This window comes from Silene latifolia, chromosome X, assembly GCF_048544455.1.
Source record: "Silene latifolia isolate original U9 population chromosome X, ASM4854445v1, whole genome shotgun sequence".
Classification (NCBI taxonomy): Eukaryota; Viridiplantae; Streptophyta; class Magnoliopsida; order Caryophyllales; family Caryophyllaceae; genus Silene; species Silene latifolia.
The window spans coordinates 125607221-125627940 of NC_133537.1; the positions used below are offsets into that span (position 1 = coordinate 125607221).

General features: G+C 35.8%; 1 protein-coding gene across 1 annotated transcript; it reads left to right on the plus strand.

Moving 5' to 3' along the window:
* Window positions 1-9911: 9911 nt before the first annotated feature.
* LOC141618279 (uncharacterized) lies at window positions 9912-19901 on the plus strand. The gene is made up of 4 exons (XM_074435378.1): window positions 9912-10165; window positions 10383-10710; window positions 19060-19214; window positions 19559-19901. The coding sequence occupies exons 1-4, from the start codon at window positions 9912-9914 to the stop codon at window positions 19899-19901; spliced, it is 1080 nt and encodes a 359-aa protein (XP_074291479.1).
* Window positions 19902-20720: the final 819 nt, after the last annotated feature.

The window sequence follows — 20720 nt, forward strand, 5'->3', positions numbered from 1 at the left end:
GTACGGAATGTGATGAAAATTTAGGCATTGTGGGTTGATTTTGTGTTGGATTTTGTGTTGGGTTCTCCTCACCTTCTCTTGCAAAAGGGTTGATGAACTCAATAGTGTTTGGTTGAATATCTAAAACCTCACCAATACTTCTCAAAGTTCTCCTAGCAAGTCTTCTATTGGTTGTCAAAGTCCTTTCAATTTCGTGAGAAAAGGGTAACAAGTTACCTTGTGATCTTCTAGACATGCAAAATATCAAACAACTCGAAAATAATTAGAACAAACCTTGAGGAGTTTTACTTCCCCAAGGCAAAGAAAGACACAACTAATAACAATATAAGAAAATCTAATTCAAGTTAACACCGTCCCCGGCAACGGCGCCATTTTTGGTCGGACTCACTTGGAGGTTTAGTTTTCGGTACTTGTCGTTAGGAGCACCTAGACCAAAACACAATTTATAACTCCACAAACAACTCTACAATTAGTAAAGAGGCAAGTAAAGGTCGGATCCCAAGGGATGGGAATTGAGATGATTTTCAATTGCAACTAGCGGTGTCTAAGGGTGTCACAATTTGGGGTTTGAAGTAGAAGATCACTAAACTAAATAGCAATGAAAATAAACAAGCAAGATGATTAAAAAAGGGTGTAAACAATTGATAAAAGGCACTAGGGTGTCATGGGGTCATAGGGTATTCATGGGAATTGATCATTACAAACATATTCTCAAATTATAAGCAAGCAATTATTGTTGTGATGGATCGAGTTGATTTATATCTTACAATCCTAGGAAAGTTTGGGCCCCGGAGCCAAATGGATTAGATTGTACAATACCTACAAGTCGACTTAATCTTCCCTACTCAACTATATGCATGGTCTAATGAGACTCGAGTTGGTTTATGTCTTACAACTCTCATTGAAAAGATAGGTGATGGGTAGAAAAATGTAAGGATTCATAGGCTCGCATTTCATTAAACATAACATGTGCATAAGTTGAGATCACAACAAGCAAGCAAATAAACTATGAAAACATATTAATTTAAGCATGAATCATCCCCCATGTTGGTTTCCCCTAATTACCCATTAACCCTAGCTAAGGAACTACTCACTCATTATCATGTTGAATATGCTAGCAAGGTTGTCAATCATACCAACAAAGTGAAACATGATGAATAAATGAAGATAATTAACAATAATTAAAAAGGGATTAAGTGAATTATACCTACTAATGATTCCAATAATAAAGCAAAGAATAATAGAAGTACTTGATGATTGATTGGAAGGTTGTCAATCTCCCAATAATAACCCAAATAATCTTCAATTACCCAAAATGAAAGATGAACAAAAGAGAGATTAAGGAAATGAGATTTGTATTAAGACTTGATTATATGTTGATTACAAGATTAAAGAGAGATTTGTTTGATATAAACAACACTAAAGATTGCTAAGAAGAACATGCTCTTCTAATTAGCCTAATGGGGTATTTATAGTGGGGATTAGTTACATAGATTAGGGTTTACTAAGGGCTTAAATGACGATTAAGTCCTTGAGGACTCGCCGGTCTCAAGGGAGACTCCGGTCTCCTTTTCGCCGGTCTTAGAAAAATATGCGCATCCTTCCTTGAAACTTGTAGAAGACGAAATGGCTGACACACAATCCGAGCGTCCAGGGCACGGGACGGGCGGATTGGGGGTGTTTTGGACGGGCGGATTGTGGTGGTGGACGGGCGGATTCTGGTGTTTCTGGACGGGCGTCCACTGGGGGAAGACGCTCGGATTGCCCTTGCGGGACGGGCGGCTTGTGGACAATCCGCTCGGATTGTCTTACAGCCACTTTCTTTCTTCTTTTCTTCCTTTTTCTTCATAAAATCCTTGAGGATTTCCTCGGGGATGCAAGGATCTTTTCTCATCATTGCCCATCTACTATAGCATGTACAAAGGCCTTCTAATCTTGTCTTCTCTTTGATGCTTGGTCATTGAATTCAATCAATTTAGCTCTATTTTGCCATGAAAATGCAAGGTTTGCACTCCTTTCCTACCAAGGAAACAAAACCTCAAAGAATATGCAAAACAGAGGACTAAAGACAATAAATGACCCAAATATGCACTAAAAAGCATGGGAACAAGGCTAATTCGGGGACTAAATATGCTCTCATTATAGTCACATCAGTAAGTAGGGTAATAAAAGTTATTACGCGTGAAATTTGGTTGGACTCAACGGGATTAATATGGGTGGAATCGGTCCACCGTGCCCATATTTAATTCTGGGGCTAAAAGATAGATTTTAAGAAAATGTGCCGACCAAGAGTTCTAATAGTAGAATCAGTCAAAATTGTTGACTCACTAAATTTATATAAATATGGGTTGAATCGGTCCACCGTGCCCGTGTTTATATAAAGATGGATCTTGGAATCATTTATATAATTCAATGGGAGATCATTATATACAAGGGAACTTGTGAAAATAGTTTTACGAGTAAAATGTTTAAACGATAAAAGTTAATTTTTCCTTTCGTTTCCTTTTGTAGTAATCATGATGGCTTCTACTAGTCAAACCGACACAATATCTAAAGATTCATGGCTCCGTTATTTTATGGACAAATATGTTTTAAAAGTCGACGGTAGTAATTTTAATGATTGGGAAGAACAACTATGATTAGCTGCCGCAGGTGATGGTAAATTAAGCTACCTAGTCGATCCCTCTCCCCCTTCACCTAGTTCTAGGGCCACCGCTGATGTAAGGGAGGCCTATAATGAATACCAAAGTGAATCTTCCGCTGTTAAAAACGTTTTAATTTTTGCAATGGATCCTGCCTTACAAAGGCAATGCGGCAAATTCCACTATGCTCATAAAGTGTTCTCGAGGCTTTCTACCATGTTTTCTCAAGCCCCGAGGATAATTCAATATGACAGCGCTGTTCATTTCTTTGAGTCTAACCTCAAATATAGACAACCTGTGAGTTCACACGTACTTAAAATGATTGATTACGTGGAAACTCTAGAACGGCTGGGATACAAGATCCCAGATGAGCTTGTGGTGGACCGAGTAATCCACTCTCTCTCACATGTCAAAGGATTTACCCAATTTAGGGTAAATTATAATATGACAAACATGAAGAAAAGTCTTCATAAGCTCCATTCCTTGCTTGTGAAAGCAGGGAAGGACATTGGATTGAGTGGAAGTACAAGGAAGGACGTCCTTGCGATAAATGTGAAGGGGAAGAAGAAGTTTAAGAGAAATGGTGGTAAGAAGCCCGTACAGGTAGAGGGCAAAGGTAAGGCTATTGCGAATAGCTATACCAAGCCTAAACCTAAGAAGGGTAATCCTCTTAAGAATACTTTTAATTATTGTAATAACAAGGGACATTGGAGGCGTAATTGCCTCAAATACTTGGATGACATCAAAGCTGGCATTGTGAAGCTAACATGTAATTTCTCTACCCAATCTTTTATGACAAGCATAAATTACGCTTCAAATACAACTTGGGTATTAGATACTGGTTGTGGTTTTCACTTATGTAATCACTTGCAGGGCCTAAAAGCGTAAGGAACCTAAACAAGGGTGATGTTGATATCCGGATGGGTAACGGGTCTAAAGTAGCCGCCGTTTCAGTAAGAACCTATGGACTTAATTTAGCTTAGGGGATGCAATTATTTTTAAACAATTGTTATTTTGTACCAACGTTGTCTCGGAATATAATATCAGTATCTGTGTTAGACACAGAAGGTTTTACTTTTGTAATTAAAGACAAATGTTGTACTTTTTCCCTTAATGAGATTGTATATAGCCAAGCTATTTCAATTAATGGTATTTATATTCTAGATACTTGCAAGGATGTTTATCATTTAGATAATAAAGGACTCAAAATAGGTGATCCCGATCAATCTTATTTATGGCATTGTCCATTAGGACATATCAACGAGAAACGCATTAAAAGACTAGTGTCGACTGGTATAATTAAACCTTTTGATTTCGAATCATTTGGCATATACGAATCTTGTCTTCTTGGCAAGATGACTCGTGCACCTTTTCTAGGAAAGGGATCTCGAGCTAGTGACTTGGTTGGTTTAATACACACCGATGTATGTGGTCCAATGACTATCACTGCTAAAGGCAATTATGACTATTTCATTACTTTCACCGATGACATGAGTAGATATGGATTTGTCTACTTAATGAGGTATAAAAGTGAATCTTTTGACAAGTTCAGAGAGTTTCAGAATGAAGTAGAAAACCAATTAAATAAGAAGATTAAAACATTACGATCAGATCGTGGTGGGGAATATTTAAGCAATGATTTTAAAGATCACCTTAAAGACTATGGTATTGTATCTAAGTTAAATCCTCCTGGCACACCACATCTGAATGGTGTAGCTGAAAGGAGGAATCGAACTTTATTAGATGTAGTCCGATCAATGATGAGTCAAACTGAGTTACCTAAGTCATTTTGGGGGTTTGCCATTTTATCTGCTATACGCTCACTTATCAAAGTCCCACTAAAGCAACTGACAAAACTCCATATGAGATATGGAAAGGGAAGGTTCCGAATTTGCGATACATGAAAGTATGGGGCTGTGATGATTACGTAAAGAGTAAGTCTAATGATAAGCTTGCACCTCGTTCTGACAAATGTATATTTGTAGGCTACCCTAAGGAAACTTGTGGATATTACTTCTACAATAGTAACGAGAACAAAGTGTTTGTGGCTCGTGAAACTGTCTTTCTAAAAAAGGAGTTTATTTCTAAAAGACAAAGTGGAAGAAAATTTGAACTTGATGAAGTTCAAGAGCCACAAACTAATGTGACGGTACAGGAAGATGTTCCTTCTACATCTGACTCGGTTATTGTTCCTTCTGGACCTAGGAGGTCAGGAAGGGTGAGTCACCAGCCTGATAGATACCTTGGTGTTATCGAGGAAGATAGTGACTATAAGAAATTATTTTTAGAAAGTGACGAACCTAAAACCTACAAAGAGGCTATTACTAGTTCTGACACTAAGTTATGGCTCGAGGCCATGCAATCCGAAATGGATTCCATGTACGATAATCAGGTATGGGACCTAGTTGACTTACCTAAAGATGTTCGACCTCTTCAGTTTAAGTGGATCTTTAAGATTAAAATCGGCATGGATGGACATAAAGATGTTTACAAAGCTATATTTATGGCAAAATGTTTCACCCAGGTTCATGGTTTACACTATGATGAAACGTTTGCACCAGTAGCTATGCTTAGATCTGTTCGGATAATGTTAGCGATTGCTGCATTTTATGATTATGAGATATGGCAAATGGATGTCAAGACCGCATTCCTGAATGGGTTTCTGGAAGAGGAAGTGTATATGACATAACCTGAAGGTTTTGTGGATCCTAAAAATTCTAACAAAGTATGCAAACTTGAGAGATCCATTTATGGTCTTAAGCAAGTGTCAAGGAGTTGGAATCATCGTTTTGATCATGTTATTAAACAGAATGGTTTTTCTCGAAGTGTTGAGGAACCATGTTTATACATGAAGTTTAGTGGGAGTAAAGTTGTTTTCTTACTTTTATATGTGGATGACATATTAATCATTGGGAATGATGTAGATATGCTTGCTTCTGTCAAGAAGTGGTTTGGAAATCACTTCCAAATAAAAGATTTGGGAGAAGCTCAGCGGATCTTGGGTATCCGGATCTATAAAGATAGATGTAAAAGGATATTAGCTTTGAGTTAAGAAGCCTATATTGATAAGATTCTTGGTCGATTCAATATGAAAAACTCCAAGAGAGGTTTTCTACCCATAGGTAGTGGGATTACTTTGAGTAAGTCGCAGTGTCCTACTGAGCCTAAGGATATAGAACGCATGAAATCGATTCCCTATGCTTCCGCTGTTGGATCAATCATGTATGTTATGATGTGCTCTCGTCCTGCCGTCTCGTATGCTTTGTGTATGACGAGTCGTTTTCAGAAAATCAAGGTGAGAGTCACTGGATAGCCATCAAGAATATTCTTAAGTACTTGAGAAGGACTAAGGATTCATTCTTAGTGTTTGGAGGAGAATCTGAATTATGTGTAAAAGGTTATACGGATGCTAGTTTCCAAACCGATAGGGATGATTTGAAATCCTAGGCTGGTTTTGTCTTTTTGATAAACGGAGGAGCGGTTTGCTGGAAAAGTTTTAAGGAGTCTGTGACTGCTGATTCTACAATGGAAGCTGAGTACATTGCAGCCTCTGAGGCTGCAAAGGAAGTTGTTTGGATTAGGCAATTCTTAGAGGGACTGAAAGTAGTTCCGACCGCCGAGGATCCTATCACTTTATATTGTGATAACAGTGGGGCAATTTTTCAAGCAGTAGAGCCCAAGTCTAGACACGTACTTAGAAATTTTCATGTAATTAGAGATTTAATTGAAAGGAAGGAAATTACAGTCTTTAAGGTTGGCACAACTGACAATATCGCTGATCCTTTAACCAAGTCATTGTCTCAAGCTAAACATGATAGTCATGTAGTTTCTATGGGATTGAGATGAATGCCGGAACTGTTGTAAATTATGCGATATATAATAATTAAGATATTGTATTTATTATTTCATATATGATACTTGCATTTATCGTTTAATTCTTATATTCAGTTTTATCTGAATTTAAATACTTTGTTTTGTCCAAATTGGTTGTATTGACAATGTCGAACCCTTTTAAAGTGAACTGGATTAAAATTGTATTTTGTCCCTAATTACTTAATGAGGTGACGTCTCGGAGTGACTAGATTGTAAGGCAATTGATGACAAGTTCAAATGTCATTTGGTCATAGTGATGGCTGGTCGATTACATAGGCAGATTTTGAGACGATTTGTCAGACAATGACCGTTTATAGAGTCCTTTTGTTGCTGGGACGTGGCTAGAATTTCTATTTATTCCTTCGAGTCAATTCTTTAGACTGGTGACTATTTGTCTGAGTTGGTACGGTTTTCCGGTGGCTTAGATTTTTGCTCTAGGTCGCGCCGTAAAAGGAGGCCAATGAGTATTTACTAGGTCATTGTGATCTGCATCGAACAAAGAAAATAGGTCAATAGGATTGTCCACCCATGTCAGTTTTATATCTCAAGGCCACTCGAGGAGAGGTGACTGGAAATGCGTGGCCACGCTCGGATGAAATCTATAGTAGATTATCCGGTCAGACAGTCATTCTCCGGATCGAGGAAACCACTTTATGATATGGTCACGTGCAAGAACGACCTGAAAGACATCCTGCATTGAGTGGGAGATATTTTTAGACAAGAGAATTAGTAGCACACACTTGTGTCGGACAAGTGGGATATTGTTGGAGTGTGTGTCCTCCACAATAGTGTGTCTACATAATAAATCTCGTAAAAGGAATATCAGGGATTTTTTTTATTTATTTGTCAGCTGGTCATCGTTAATCGATAATGATTGGCTGACTAGAGTTTGACATTACTGTCGTATGACGGCGGTGATCAGATGATCCCTTTAGGTCACACCTATAGGATGATTCCCAAATGGAAAAAATAATTATTTGTATGAGATATAAATTATTTAGTTCTTGTATTAATTGACTTTTAATTAAGTCATGTGTAAATATTATTTGACGACGAGTTACGAACTCGGGCCAAGGGAATTTATTATTTAATTATTCGATAATTGATTAATAAATATTAATTGAAATTTAATAATTCATAGTTTATTAATTAAATTTCTACGACATGTGTATATGTTTTGAGGCGGAGGTAATTAGCTATTTAAATTTACAAGGGGTTGTAAATTAGCTAATAAGGGTTCCAATGACACATTTTATATTGATAAAATGATCTAATGATTACTTACTAGTTAAGTGGTCCTTAATAGTTAATTTGTATTATTTAAGTGTTAAATAATTAAATTAATATTTAATTATATAATTAAATATGAGACTTATAAGCATTTGTGGGGCAAATGTCGAAAACCGAAATGGACCTTATAAGGCCCTAGTGGACCGGTTTTTTGTGGGCACAACAAGTGTCCATATTGTTATCATTCTCCACTATGCATTGTCTCTTATTTTTACCTATATATACCCAACTATTCACATGTTACAAGGGATGAAATTTTAAGAAAAAAGAAAACTCATTTCCCTTGCTTTTGGCCGGTTTTAGTAGAGTGAAAAAGGAGACCATTTTTCCATCTTTTTCCTCTCTTAGAACTTGCTCAAAATTTGATTATAATCATCAATAAATTCACATATAATAATATACACAAAATATTATTATTAGTAATAATATTTGTAGTAATAAATACAAGGTTAATTACTAAAATTATCTAGTTAGTAATTCTAATAATTTTGGGTTGATTCTTGGGTGCCACCTTAGGAGGCTTTCTATTTTGAAAGCTAAGGTTCTTGGAGGATCATCCTATAAAATTTTAGCTCAAGAACAACAAAAGAAGGAGTCTTTTGTTGTGCCCATTATATTGCCATATTACATTGTGAGGATTTTTCTTCCTTATTCTTATTTTAGTTTGCATGCATGTAGATTTAGACCATCTTATGAAATTAGCTAGTAATTTTAATATCATTAGAAGAGTCTAATGAGGTCATAAATACTAACAGGAACCTTAGTAGAACCACAAGAGCTAAAGATAGGAACTATTTTAGATCCAGTAGAAAGACAAGGGTTCGTCAGTTTGCTGAATGAGTTCAAGGATGTATTCGCTTGGTCCTATAAGGATATGCCGGGAATTGACGGGGAAATCACAGAGCATAGGATTCCGATCAAGCCGGGGTTTAAGCCATTCAAGCAGAAGCTGCGCCAAATGCGCACCGAGTGGCTTTGAAAGTTAAATATGAGACCGACAAACAGTTTAAGGCTGGGTTCATTAAGGTATCGGAATACTCGGAATAGATGGCAAACGTAGTGCCAGTGCCGAAGAAGGATGGGAAGGTTCGCGTGTGTGTAGATTTCCGTGATCTAAACAAAGCTAGTCCTAAGGACAATTTCCGATTACCTCACATTGACATCTTGGTTGATAATACCGCAAATCACGCATTACTATATTTCATGGATGGATATGCCGGTTACAACTAGATTAAAATGGCCAAGGAAGATATGCATAAAACAGCCTTCACTACACAATGGGGAACCTATTGCTATACAGTGATGCCTTTTGGATTAATAAATGCCGGAGCAACATACCAGCGAACAGCGACAATGTTGTTGCATGACATGATGCATAAAGAAGTAGAAGTTTACGTCGAAGATATGATCATCAAGTCAAAGGAATTTAGTGGTCACTTTGTGGCGCTGCGGAATTTTTTCAAAAGGTTACGAAAGTATAAGATGAGATTAAACCCGCAGAAGTGCGCTTTCGGGGTCAACTCTGGCTAGCGTTTGGGTCACATCATTAGCCAACATGGTATAGAAGTGGACCCATCAAAGATTAAAGCCATTATGGAAATGCCCCATCCCGAAACAGGGAAAGAAATTCGAGGTTTCCTATGTAGAGTACAGTACATAAGCCGATTTGTCGCAAAGTTAACGATGATATGCGAGCCGATATTTAAAAAGCTAAAGGTTGGAGAACACATTATGTGGGACGACCAATGCCAGCCTTCATTCGAAAAAATAAAAGAAGTTTTGTCATCACCGCCAGTCCTCAGTCCGCCAGTAGACGGTTTGCCGTTGTCGTTATACCTCACTGTTATTGACACTGCTATGAGGGCTATGTTAGCCCAAGTCATTGAGAAGGAAGAAAGAGCCATTTACTACATTAGTAAAAAGTTCTTAGAATATGAAGCCAAGTATATGCTTCTTGAGAAGATATGTCTAACCTTGGTCTGGGCGGCGAAGAAGCTTAGGCATTACATGCTTAGCTATAGTGTAAGCGTATATTCAAAAATGGATCCAATCAAGTACTTGTTTGAAATGTCAGTACTAAATGGGAGAATGTCAAGGTAGACTCTCATGTTATCAGAGTTCGATCTAAAGTATGTACCGTTGAAAGTAGTCAAAGGAAAAGCAGTTGCTGATTTCCTCGCTGACAATCCAGTAGAAGAAGCAGAAGTAGTTTATACATGGTCGTTTCTTGACGAAGATGTTATCCACGATGAAAATGATGAATGGGATCTATACTTTGATGGGGCATCGAATTATATGGGATATGGGGTCAGAATTCTCCTCGTCTCACCAGAAGGGGGTCACATTCCCGTATCTATCAAGTTAGACTTTAATGTTACAAAGAACACCGCCGAATATGAGGCATGTTTGCTCGGTTTACGTAGCGCCATCGACCTGGTCGTGAAGAAGCTATTAGTACATGGGGATTCGTCCTTAGTAATCAATCAAATAGGTGGATCTTGGAAAATCAGGAGCGACAGTTTGGCTCCTTACCAAGCAAAAGATAAAAGAATTAGAATAGTTCTTCGAATATGTCAGATATGTACATCTCCTGCAAGATGAAAACCAATTTGCGGATGCTCCGTCAAAGCTAGCTGCTTTGATCAATATACCACATAACATAGACAGCATGCATATATGTGTCGAGAGAAGATCATCACCAGCATATGTAAATGCCATCGTCGATACCGAGGAAAGTGAAACTGAACCCTGGTATACAACCATTTTGAAATACAAGGAAACAGAAGAGTATCCTCCCGACCTTGATGCCCGTGGAAATCGAGCATTACGAATGTTATCCGCCCAGTTTGTACCGACTAGTGACGGCCAGTTATATACTAAGACATCGCACGATGTCCTTGTTGGAGTAAGTGTCCCCGACAATAATGCGATCACAATTGTCGATCATATTGATCACATATTTAAATCTCATACCAAGAATACGAAAGGGATGATACATTACATATATAGTCAACTGGTCCACACATATCGGTAATGATTGGCTGGCTAGAGTTTGACATTACTGTCGTGCGATGGTGGTGATCGGTTGATCCTTTGAGGTCACACCTAAAGGACGATTCCCTTAATTGAAAAAGGTTAATTAATTGTATGTCGATACAGATTAATTAATTCCTTAAAATTGAACAAATTATCATCATAAGAGAGAAAATGACATCTTATTATAATGTGATTAAATAAGATTTTATTTAGTAATTTAAGAAGTTATATTACTAAAATTAATCGGTGTTTGCGAAACACGCGAGATGAGAATGATATGTTAGTTATAATTAAAAGATGTTGTGAATTATACTAACTAGTAATTAAATGACCATTTTTATGAGAAAGTAATTTTGAATTACTAGTCAATTTGTTAAATGTGATTTATTTAATTTGTAAATGATATTTAATTTGTTAAATATGCATTTTAAAATTAAAACATGACATAAGACATGTCACATGTCACATGACATACAATTGTACAATTGACAAAAATAAAATGGACTCTATATTACTACATATACACCGAAATTAGGTGGGCAATGTTAGAAGATTTGTCTTTTTCCATTTGTCTTATTCATTTGTCTATGACACTTGATAGTGACTTGACCATGCAAAAGCCTTACACTACTTTGTCTTGTGAAGACAAAAAGGAAAAACAAAAGGGGTCTATAAGCCACACACCCACCGGTTTTGGTGAGGATTAAGGAGTATTTTTCCTCTAAAAATTTATCATTCTCTTATGTTTAAACAAAACATAAACTTCTCTCTCTTGTTCATCATAAAATCAAGTTTTATGAATCTAATTTGTTTAAATCAATAACTAATAATACTAGTAGTAGTATATGAGTATTAGTAATCTTTAAGGTAAACCACATTACAAATATCTAGTACATGTTAGTTTGTGGATTTTGGGATAGTCTTGGGTGCTACTAATTGGAGGGCTTCTATTTTGAAGTCATGAATGTTCATCCATTATTGGAAAGCTCAAGAACTAACAAGAAGGAGATCTTGTTGGTGCCCATATGATGACCGAATTTTAGATGGTGAGAAATCGATTTTCTTATCTCTTCTTATTTTGTTTGCATGCATAAGATCAACATTTAATTTTATGACTAAATTAAATCATCACATATATGAGTATGTTAAGTAATGAGATATAGATTTCTAACAAGTGGTATCATGAGCCTTAGGTTGTTTGCATGCAAATCGGTTATAGTTTTTCCGAGTTATACGATTAACATATAAAACTTATAAATTTGTGTTATTATGATATATCATGAAATAAATTATGCATGTTAATTTTTCTGGTCCTAAAATGTATTTAGGATTTTTTGGTTAATTAATGGATTTTTATTGTTCATTTTATATAATAATGGCATTAAAATGTGATTTTATGATAAAAATGTCATTTTCGGACTAAAATTAGCTAAACTTCGAATTTTCCAGTGGTTTTTGGATATGTTTTCACATATATTAGTTTTAGATGATCTGTAAATTTTCAGATTTGTTGGAGTTTTTATGCTCGCAATATGGATTTTTCATGATAAAAATCGAATTTAAATGAAAAATAGGTTAATATGAGATATATTTCGAATCTGGTAATATAAATTTAGTATGTTGTCACATGCAATTTTACAAGATGTGTCTAAAATAATTGGCTATAATGAAGTCTTTTTGCATGATTTATGAATTTTTGATGAAAAATAACATAAATAGTGACTTAATTAGTGAATAATTGCTAAAACATACTTCATGACTAAGGAAAAACGTCACTTTTGCATTTTATTACCTATTTCAGATCTAAAAATTGAAAAGTTGATAAATATATTTTTCTCACGTTTTTATGATTATATTTGATAAATTCGATAAACCGCAACAATGTTTTTCCCGATAAATTTTCGAAATTTTAACCTAAGTTTTTGAACATTATGAGTGTCATGGTATTTTTCCAGAATGTTCATGAGTTTAAATTTCAAATTTTGAATTTATTTGAAATTTTTATGATTTATTTGGAGTTTATGGCATTTTATTGTAATTTTGAGTCTATTAATGAACAAATTTTAAGAAATATAAGTTAATTATTGTCAAATGTTACTGGAGACTAATTTTGAGCCCTAAGTTGGTTAGGGTAATTAACTTGTGCATAAATATGATTTTATGTAATTTATTATGTGATTTAATTATTCCGGAGTTCCTTGAAGACGATGCCACTAGAGAAGGCGATCCATTAAAGACGATGTTACCTCGAGATGCGTGCCAAAACCGAAGTTCACGGGACCAATGGAGTTCGTTTCCGAATTTGTAATAGTTTATGAGATTTACTTTTTTAGGAAGGCCATACTAGGATTTTTATTATGCTTTGCATTTTATTTATATGTTGCATGCATCGCTAAATCGCCATAACTAAAACATGCATTATCATTATATCGAGTTTATCGACCGTGTCAATTACAATTATCGTAGTTCACCTATTTCATGAGGGAGTGCACTCGGCCACACCGGGGTACAAACCTTGTTACGTAGGGGAAGTGGGCGATAAATGTCTATGCACCGAATTTATGTTAATGAAGGGTATTTCGGCACACTTTGCCCTAAGTTGATATGAGTTTGGATAATGGACACATTTATTCGAAATTTGGGTTGAACTCAACGAAAGTATTCACGACGATTTCCGGATGTGTTTCGGGCTAAAGATAAATATTAATGTAATTTTATCGACCAAGAGTTCTAAAAGTAGAATCGATTAAAGAGTTAATCCACCGAGTTATATTAATAAAGGGTATTTCGGCACACCGTGCCCCAAGTTAATATGAATTTGGATCTTGGAATCATTTATCATAGTTGGGTACAGGTCACTATGTAAATGCTTTACTTGTCATTTACAAGTATTAATAAAACGATAAATGTTAAGTTTTCCATTATTCCGTTATTATATTGTTCTATTTCTTTATCACAATTCATATACGATATCATTTCGATTTTAATTCAAATCTCCATTAAAACATCGTAACTAAAGACAAAACTTGAATTTTCTTCTAAAAACCTCGTATTATCCATTGTAAGGATCTCTTGTGAAAAGTATAGATAAAAGTTATTCATTATCAAACAGGTTTTTGATTCTTGACTAACACATCTACTTATAATGGATTGTTTTTCATATACTTAATTGAATTAAGTACCTTGAAGCGATAAAATTATTTTGGTAATTAGATTTGTCGGAAATCGTAATAGACCAAAAATACCGCAACCACTTCAATGAAAGTTTTAAGACTAAACAAACGAATGAAGAGTAGTCTTCATGAATATAATTTTGCTTTTCAAAGCAAAGACTCATTGAAATGAGTGGGAGCATTCTCTTAAACCGTTAAGAAAAGGATAAGGTTTTAAAGAAGTAAAATTAGAATGGAATTGATACAAGGTAATGTTAAAAGTAACGTTATTGAGAATAACAATACTAAACCTATCAATCCCGACCGATAAAGTTTCCATTGTCTTAATTGTTGGACGCTAGAAAGGAAACTACCCCAAATTATTGAAGGATCAACAAGTTAGTTGTGAGACATCTAATGGGACCTTCTTCTTTAAATGTTTATTTGATTGACATAAATTTTGCTAGTACTACTTCGTCAATATTAGAAACCGGTGGTGGTTTTCATCTTGTACTTGATACATAGGATGATTAGAATATGACGACTAGCAACAATGATGTTGAGAGGTAGAGTCATTGTGTACTCAATCTAGTTTTGGGTTTAGAGTTGTACTTAATTGTGACTATTAAGTGCATAAACTCTAAATAAGAATATAAACTTGTTAAGATACAAAAGAGGTTTCACTTTTATGACCCTATACACCACGATTTGATGTATGGCTAGACCATTATCAAGGAGAATGTATTCTAAACCAAACTAGAATGATATATCATGTAGATGATGCAAGACTCAAATTGGTAACCCAAGATTAAACCTTAGATTCTGGAATGATGAACGCAAAGAGTTATCGAGTACTCTTGAAACCATTAGATCTTATGGTATATCCGTATCTTGTATTCAAAGCAAGATGTCTCGTGCCTTTTGGTTGAAAAGGAGATCGAGGTTGTAAATCATTGATCCAAAATAGGTTGATCATTTTTTTTTACCAACGATTTAAGTTGACGCTAATGTGTTCACTTAATAAGGTAAATAGAGAAATCTTTGAAGAAGTTCAAAGAGTTCGAGGAATCACAATTTAGTCGTGATGGGATTATCAAAGTGAAGACCTTGATATAAGCCAAAGGAAATGTGATATAGTATCACAAAAATTAATCTCTCTCAGCACACATTATGGGATAATGTGTGGTTGGATAAGAAATCAAACGCTATTCGATATGGTTTGGACTTCAATCAAGTTTACTTTGAGTTACTTGATCCTTTTGGGGATTCTATCATTTTATCTAAGTTGTTTTTCCACTAAATCTAAACGATACATATGAGATATGAAATGGTAAAGTACCATGCTTGTAACTTTTCAAAAGAAACCAATGCTCATTTTTCCTTATTATTATCACGAGTACAACGGGTTTGTGGCTCGTGAAGCTGTCTTTCTAAAATACAAGTTTATTTCTAGAAGACAGAGTGGGAGAAATTATTCAAGAGCCACAAAGAATGTTATGTCGCAAGAAACTGGTCTTTCTTGGCTACATGAGACGTTTTGTGTAAAACGTTGTTTCTTCAAAACCTAGGAGGTTAAAATCGTCACTTGTTGAAGATGATGAATTCATGTTACTTTTAAGAAAGTAAAGAGCTTACAAAGAAATTGTTTGATTCAAGTTGATTACTTCTGGAAAGTAATGAACATATGAATTACATTAGAATGTTTAAGTCACAACTCAATACAAGGCTTAGAGCCATGAAAATCCGAAATAAAAGGCTTGATTAGTGTCAAAGGGTTTTGCACTAATAAAGAGAGATTTCAAAGCTTGATTGGTTGCAAAGGGTTTTGCACTAGTTGAAATGCTTAAGTCTATTTGGATCTTCTTAGGGATTGTGTTTCATTATGATGATATACATATAGCGAGTGAATCTAAAACCCACTTCTTCAATTAGAAGGAATGTATTCAATACATGTCTTGAGTTTTGTAGGTTCTTGCAATCCTAAGATAATGTGAAACTTAAGAGGGGGTCTTAAGTAGGACATCAATGAGTTGGAATCACTGTCTTGATCATGTTAATAAAACTTTTCTCGAAGTTGTGTTTATACATAAGGTTTAATGGGAGTTACGGAAATTTTAATTAGTCTTATATGTGGATGACATATTGATCATTGGGAATGATTTAAGACTTTTGGAGTATTATAATACATCTTAATATCCGGATTTGTGGAGATAAATCCACATAATATTAGCGTCAAATAAGAAGTCTTATGTTGATAAGATTCATGACTAGTTCAATCAAGTTGAACACATTTGATTGATTCCATTTGCTTCCGCTGCCGAATCAATTAAATAGGAAATGATGTATAACATTTCATATACTTTGAGTATGATGAATTATTTCAAATCGAATTTAAGTAATAGTTACCAAGTAAGCCATAAAGATTACCCTTAAGTGTTTGCAGAAGCATTAAGGATGTAATGCAAAGTGTTTTTGATGCAATTTTGTGTAAGGGTGTTACACAAGTGACAATTGACAATTGAGATTGCGCATGGTTTCCGACAAAACCATAATCAAAACACATTAGGATGGTTAAAGAAACCATTGTGGCTATGTTATTTAAGAAATATATTTTCTAGAATCGTTCTAGGCAATAAAGAACAATGAGAAATATTTACAACGGAAATTGAGTACACTTGCAATCATGAGATGTGCAAGAAGGATGAGTCCCGCACACTGTGAAAACAGTGGGAGTTATTCTAAGGCTAGAGGGCCTATGTCTTGATTAGATCTCGACACGTATTCAGAAAGTTTTGTAATGCAAATGTATACATTACAAAGGAAAACGAGTATGTAGTAAGGTTGAGTTAGGTACAAGAAGTTGATAAAACCTACTAACCAAAGCCTTTTCATAGGCTTAACATGATGAGTCATGTCATTTCAATTGGATTGAGATTAATAACTACGTAAAAGATCAAATTAGATTATAGAATATGAAATAGTAATCAGGTATTGACTATTCATATGTGATAATCACATTTGTCGTTCGAGTTTTTAAGCTGAAAAAACTCCTTTTATACTTTGTTACATCCAAACGGGTTGTAGAGACAACATTGAACCCCGTTAAAGTGAACCCGTATTAACATGGTATTCGCCCATAGTCACTTGTATGAGGTGACATCTCGAAGTGACTAGAGTGTGATGCGATTGATGGCAAGTTCAAGTGCCATAATGTCATGTGAGATGACTAGTCGATCACATAGGCAGACTGTTAGGAACACTTTGTCGGGCAGTGACCGCTTATAGAGTTCTGGCAAATTTATATAGCCTGGTCGTGGCGAGAGCTACTATAGTATTCTAATGAGTCGATTCTTTTGACTAAAGACTGTTCACCTAAGGTGGCACAGTTTCAGATTAACTTTGATTTGTGTTACTACGACCTTCGTAAATGGGGTCAAATGGGCATATTTTGGGTTATGATGGCTGTGGCTAGTCGAAGGGAATGGGTGCGATAGGAATTATCCACCCCCTTGTCAGGGTTAAAATAATATCTCAGGGCCACTCGAGGAGTAATAAACTGGAAATGTGTGGCCACGCTCGGATGATATCTATGGTAGATAACTCCGGTCAATCAGTTATTCTCCAGATCGAGGAAACCACTCTCGATATGATCACTTGCAAGTACGACCCGAAAGACACCTTGCATTGAGTGGGAGATAGTAATAGGACAAGAGAATTGGTGACGCACACTTGTCGAGGACAAGTGGGAGATTGTTGGAGTAAGTGTCCCTGACAATAATGCGATCACAATTGTCGATCATATTGATCACATATTTAAATCTCATACCAAGAATACGAAAGGAATGATACATTACATATATAGTCAACTGGTCCACACATATCGGTAATGATTGGCTTGCTAGAGTTTGACATTACTGTCGTGCGACGGTGGTGATCAGTTGATCCCTTGAGGTCACACCTAAATGACGATTCCCTTAATTGAAAAAAGTTAATTAATTGTATGTCGATACAGATTAATTAATTCCTTAAAATTGAACAAATTATCATCATAAGAGAGAAAATGTCATCTTATTATAATGTGATTAAATAAGATTTTATTTAGTAATTTAAGAAGTTATATTACTAAAATTAATCGGTGTTTGCGAATTACGCGAGATGAGAATGATAAGTTAGTTATAATTACAAGATGTTGTGAGTTATACTAACTAGTAATTAAATGACCATTTTTATGCGAAAGTAATTTTGAATTACTAGTCAATTTGTTAAATGTGATTTATTTAATTTGTAAATGATATTTAATTTGTTAAATATGCATTTTAAAATTAAAACATGACATAAGACATGTCACATGTCACATGACATACAATTGTACAATTGACAAAAATAAAATGGACTCTATATTACTACATATAAACCGAAATTAGGTGGGCAATGTTAGAAGATTTGTCTTTTTCCATTTGTCTTATTCATTTGTCTATGACACTTGATAGTGACTTGACCATGCAAAAGCCTTACACTAGTTTGTCTTGTGATAACAAAAAGGAAAAACAAAAGGTGTCTATAAGCCACACACCCACCGGTTTTGGTGAGGATTAAGGAGTGTTTTTCCTTTAAAAAATTATCATTCTCTTATGTTTAAACAAAACATAAACCTCTCTCTCTTGTTCATCATAAAATCAAGTTTTATGAATCTAATTTGTTTAAATCAATAACTAATAATACTAGTAGTAGTATATAAGTATTAATAATCAATTTTAAGGTAAACCACAATACAAATATCTAGTACATATTAGTTTGTGGATTTTGGGATAGTCTTGGGTGCTAATAATTGGAGGGCTTCTATTTTGAAGTCATGAATGTTCATCCATTATTGGAAAGCTCAAGAACTAAGAAGAAGGAGATCTTGTTGGTGCCCATATGATGACCGAATTTTAGGTGGTGAGAAATCGATTTTCTTATCTCTTCTTATTTTGTTTGCATGCATAAGATCAACATTTAATTTTATGACAAAATTAAATCATCACATATATGAGTATGTTAAGTAATGAGATATAGATTTCTAACAGTCCTTTTTGCGGTGTATCGAGAGAATGACAGTAGAGAAAGATATGGACGAAGTCCATGATGGCGAATGTGGGCTACAAATTAATGCTCATGTGTTAGTTCGAAAGATCATGAGTCTAGGTTATTACTGGACAACAATGGATACCGATTTTCGCAAGTACGTGAGACACTGTCACAATTGTCAAATATTTGCACACGTTCAGCATGCACCGCCATCCATGTTATGCACCATGATGTCACACTGGTCATTTTCAACCTGGGGAATTGACATCATCGGAAAAGCAAACCCATCTGGAAGGGGGGAGGGGGGCACTTTTTTTATCTTAGTTGCTCCATACTTGAAAAGTATAATATCAAGCATCACAAGCCGTCTCCATATCGACCTTAAACGAATGGAGCAGTAGATGCAACCATTAAGACAGTAGTAACCATTTTGAGGAAAATATCTGACAACTACAAGGAGTGGCTAGAAAAGATACCTTTTACGTTGTGGGGATACAGAACGTCCATCAGAAAAGCAACATGGGCAACACCATACTCTTTGGTTTATGGAATGGAGGCCGTACAACCAATTGAGTTAGAGATGCCTTCCTTGCGCATCGTGCTCGAAAGCCAGGTCCCAGAAGCCGATTGGGTTCAAGCTAGGTACGACTCGTTAGTATTACTTGATGAATGTCGTTTGAATACATTATATCACGTTCAGCTTTATCAAAAAAGGATAGAGAGAGCTTTCAAACAAAAGGTGAAGCCCAGGGGAATTAATGAAGGGGATTTAGTTCTCAAGTCAGCTAGAGCTTTGTTACCAATTGATCCAAGGGGAAAGTTTAAACCAAATTGGGCATGACTATACTTGGTTAAGAAGATATTAACAGGAGGCGCTGTACTATTAACAGATGTGGATGGAAACAACTTCATAAATCCCACGAATTTGGACCAATTGAAGAAGTACTATCCATAGGACCTCATAAAACAAACGTCATGAAATAATATTCGAAATTGAGAATTTTTAATAAATAATTCATTTTATTTTATTATGAGAACTCCGGGCGAAGCCCATTACGCAAAAACTTGAAAGGAAAGCATGCGAAATATGAATAGTATTAATAATAGATAATAAAAGCCCACATCAGCTACCCTAAGCTGGGTCATTCGACCCATCACGACGAGATGAAGTCTCACCCGCCATCACTTTGGCCCGTTTCTTACGAGGAATCACACATTCTTCTTGTTGACCAAGCCTGTCTTTTGCACTCAGTCGCAGACCAAGTCTCTCCGCAAGGGTCGGTCCACAGTCATCTCTTGGGCCTAACCTCTTCAAGGCACCTAAAACCAAAGAGTCGGTCCTAGGAGTCGCGTCAGTCTCTCGCTCGGGATTAGATGGAGTCGGGAATATGTCGGTATAAAAGGCTCAGTTCCTCTCCTTTTCCTCGTGATGTTTGCAGTCAGTAGTTTTAGTTTCTCGAAGTCTCTTCCTTTGCTCCATGGAAGGCTCGATGGTCCACTAGATATAAGATGATGACACCTAAATAGAATCAAACGGTTCGACAGTATGCCAGATAGCTCTTCGGGTCCACGCCTGAAGCCATGTATTGCATTTAGCTAGAGTGTTCTCCTCAATTCGGCCGCGAAGGGGTTCGGTGGCCGGGATTTGCTGGTCATGCCC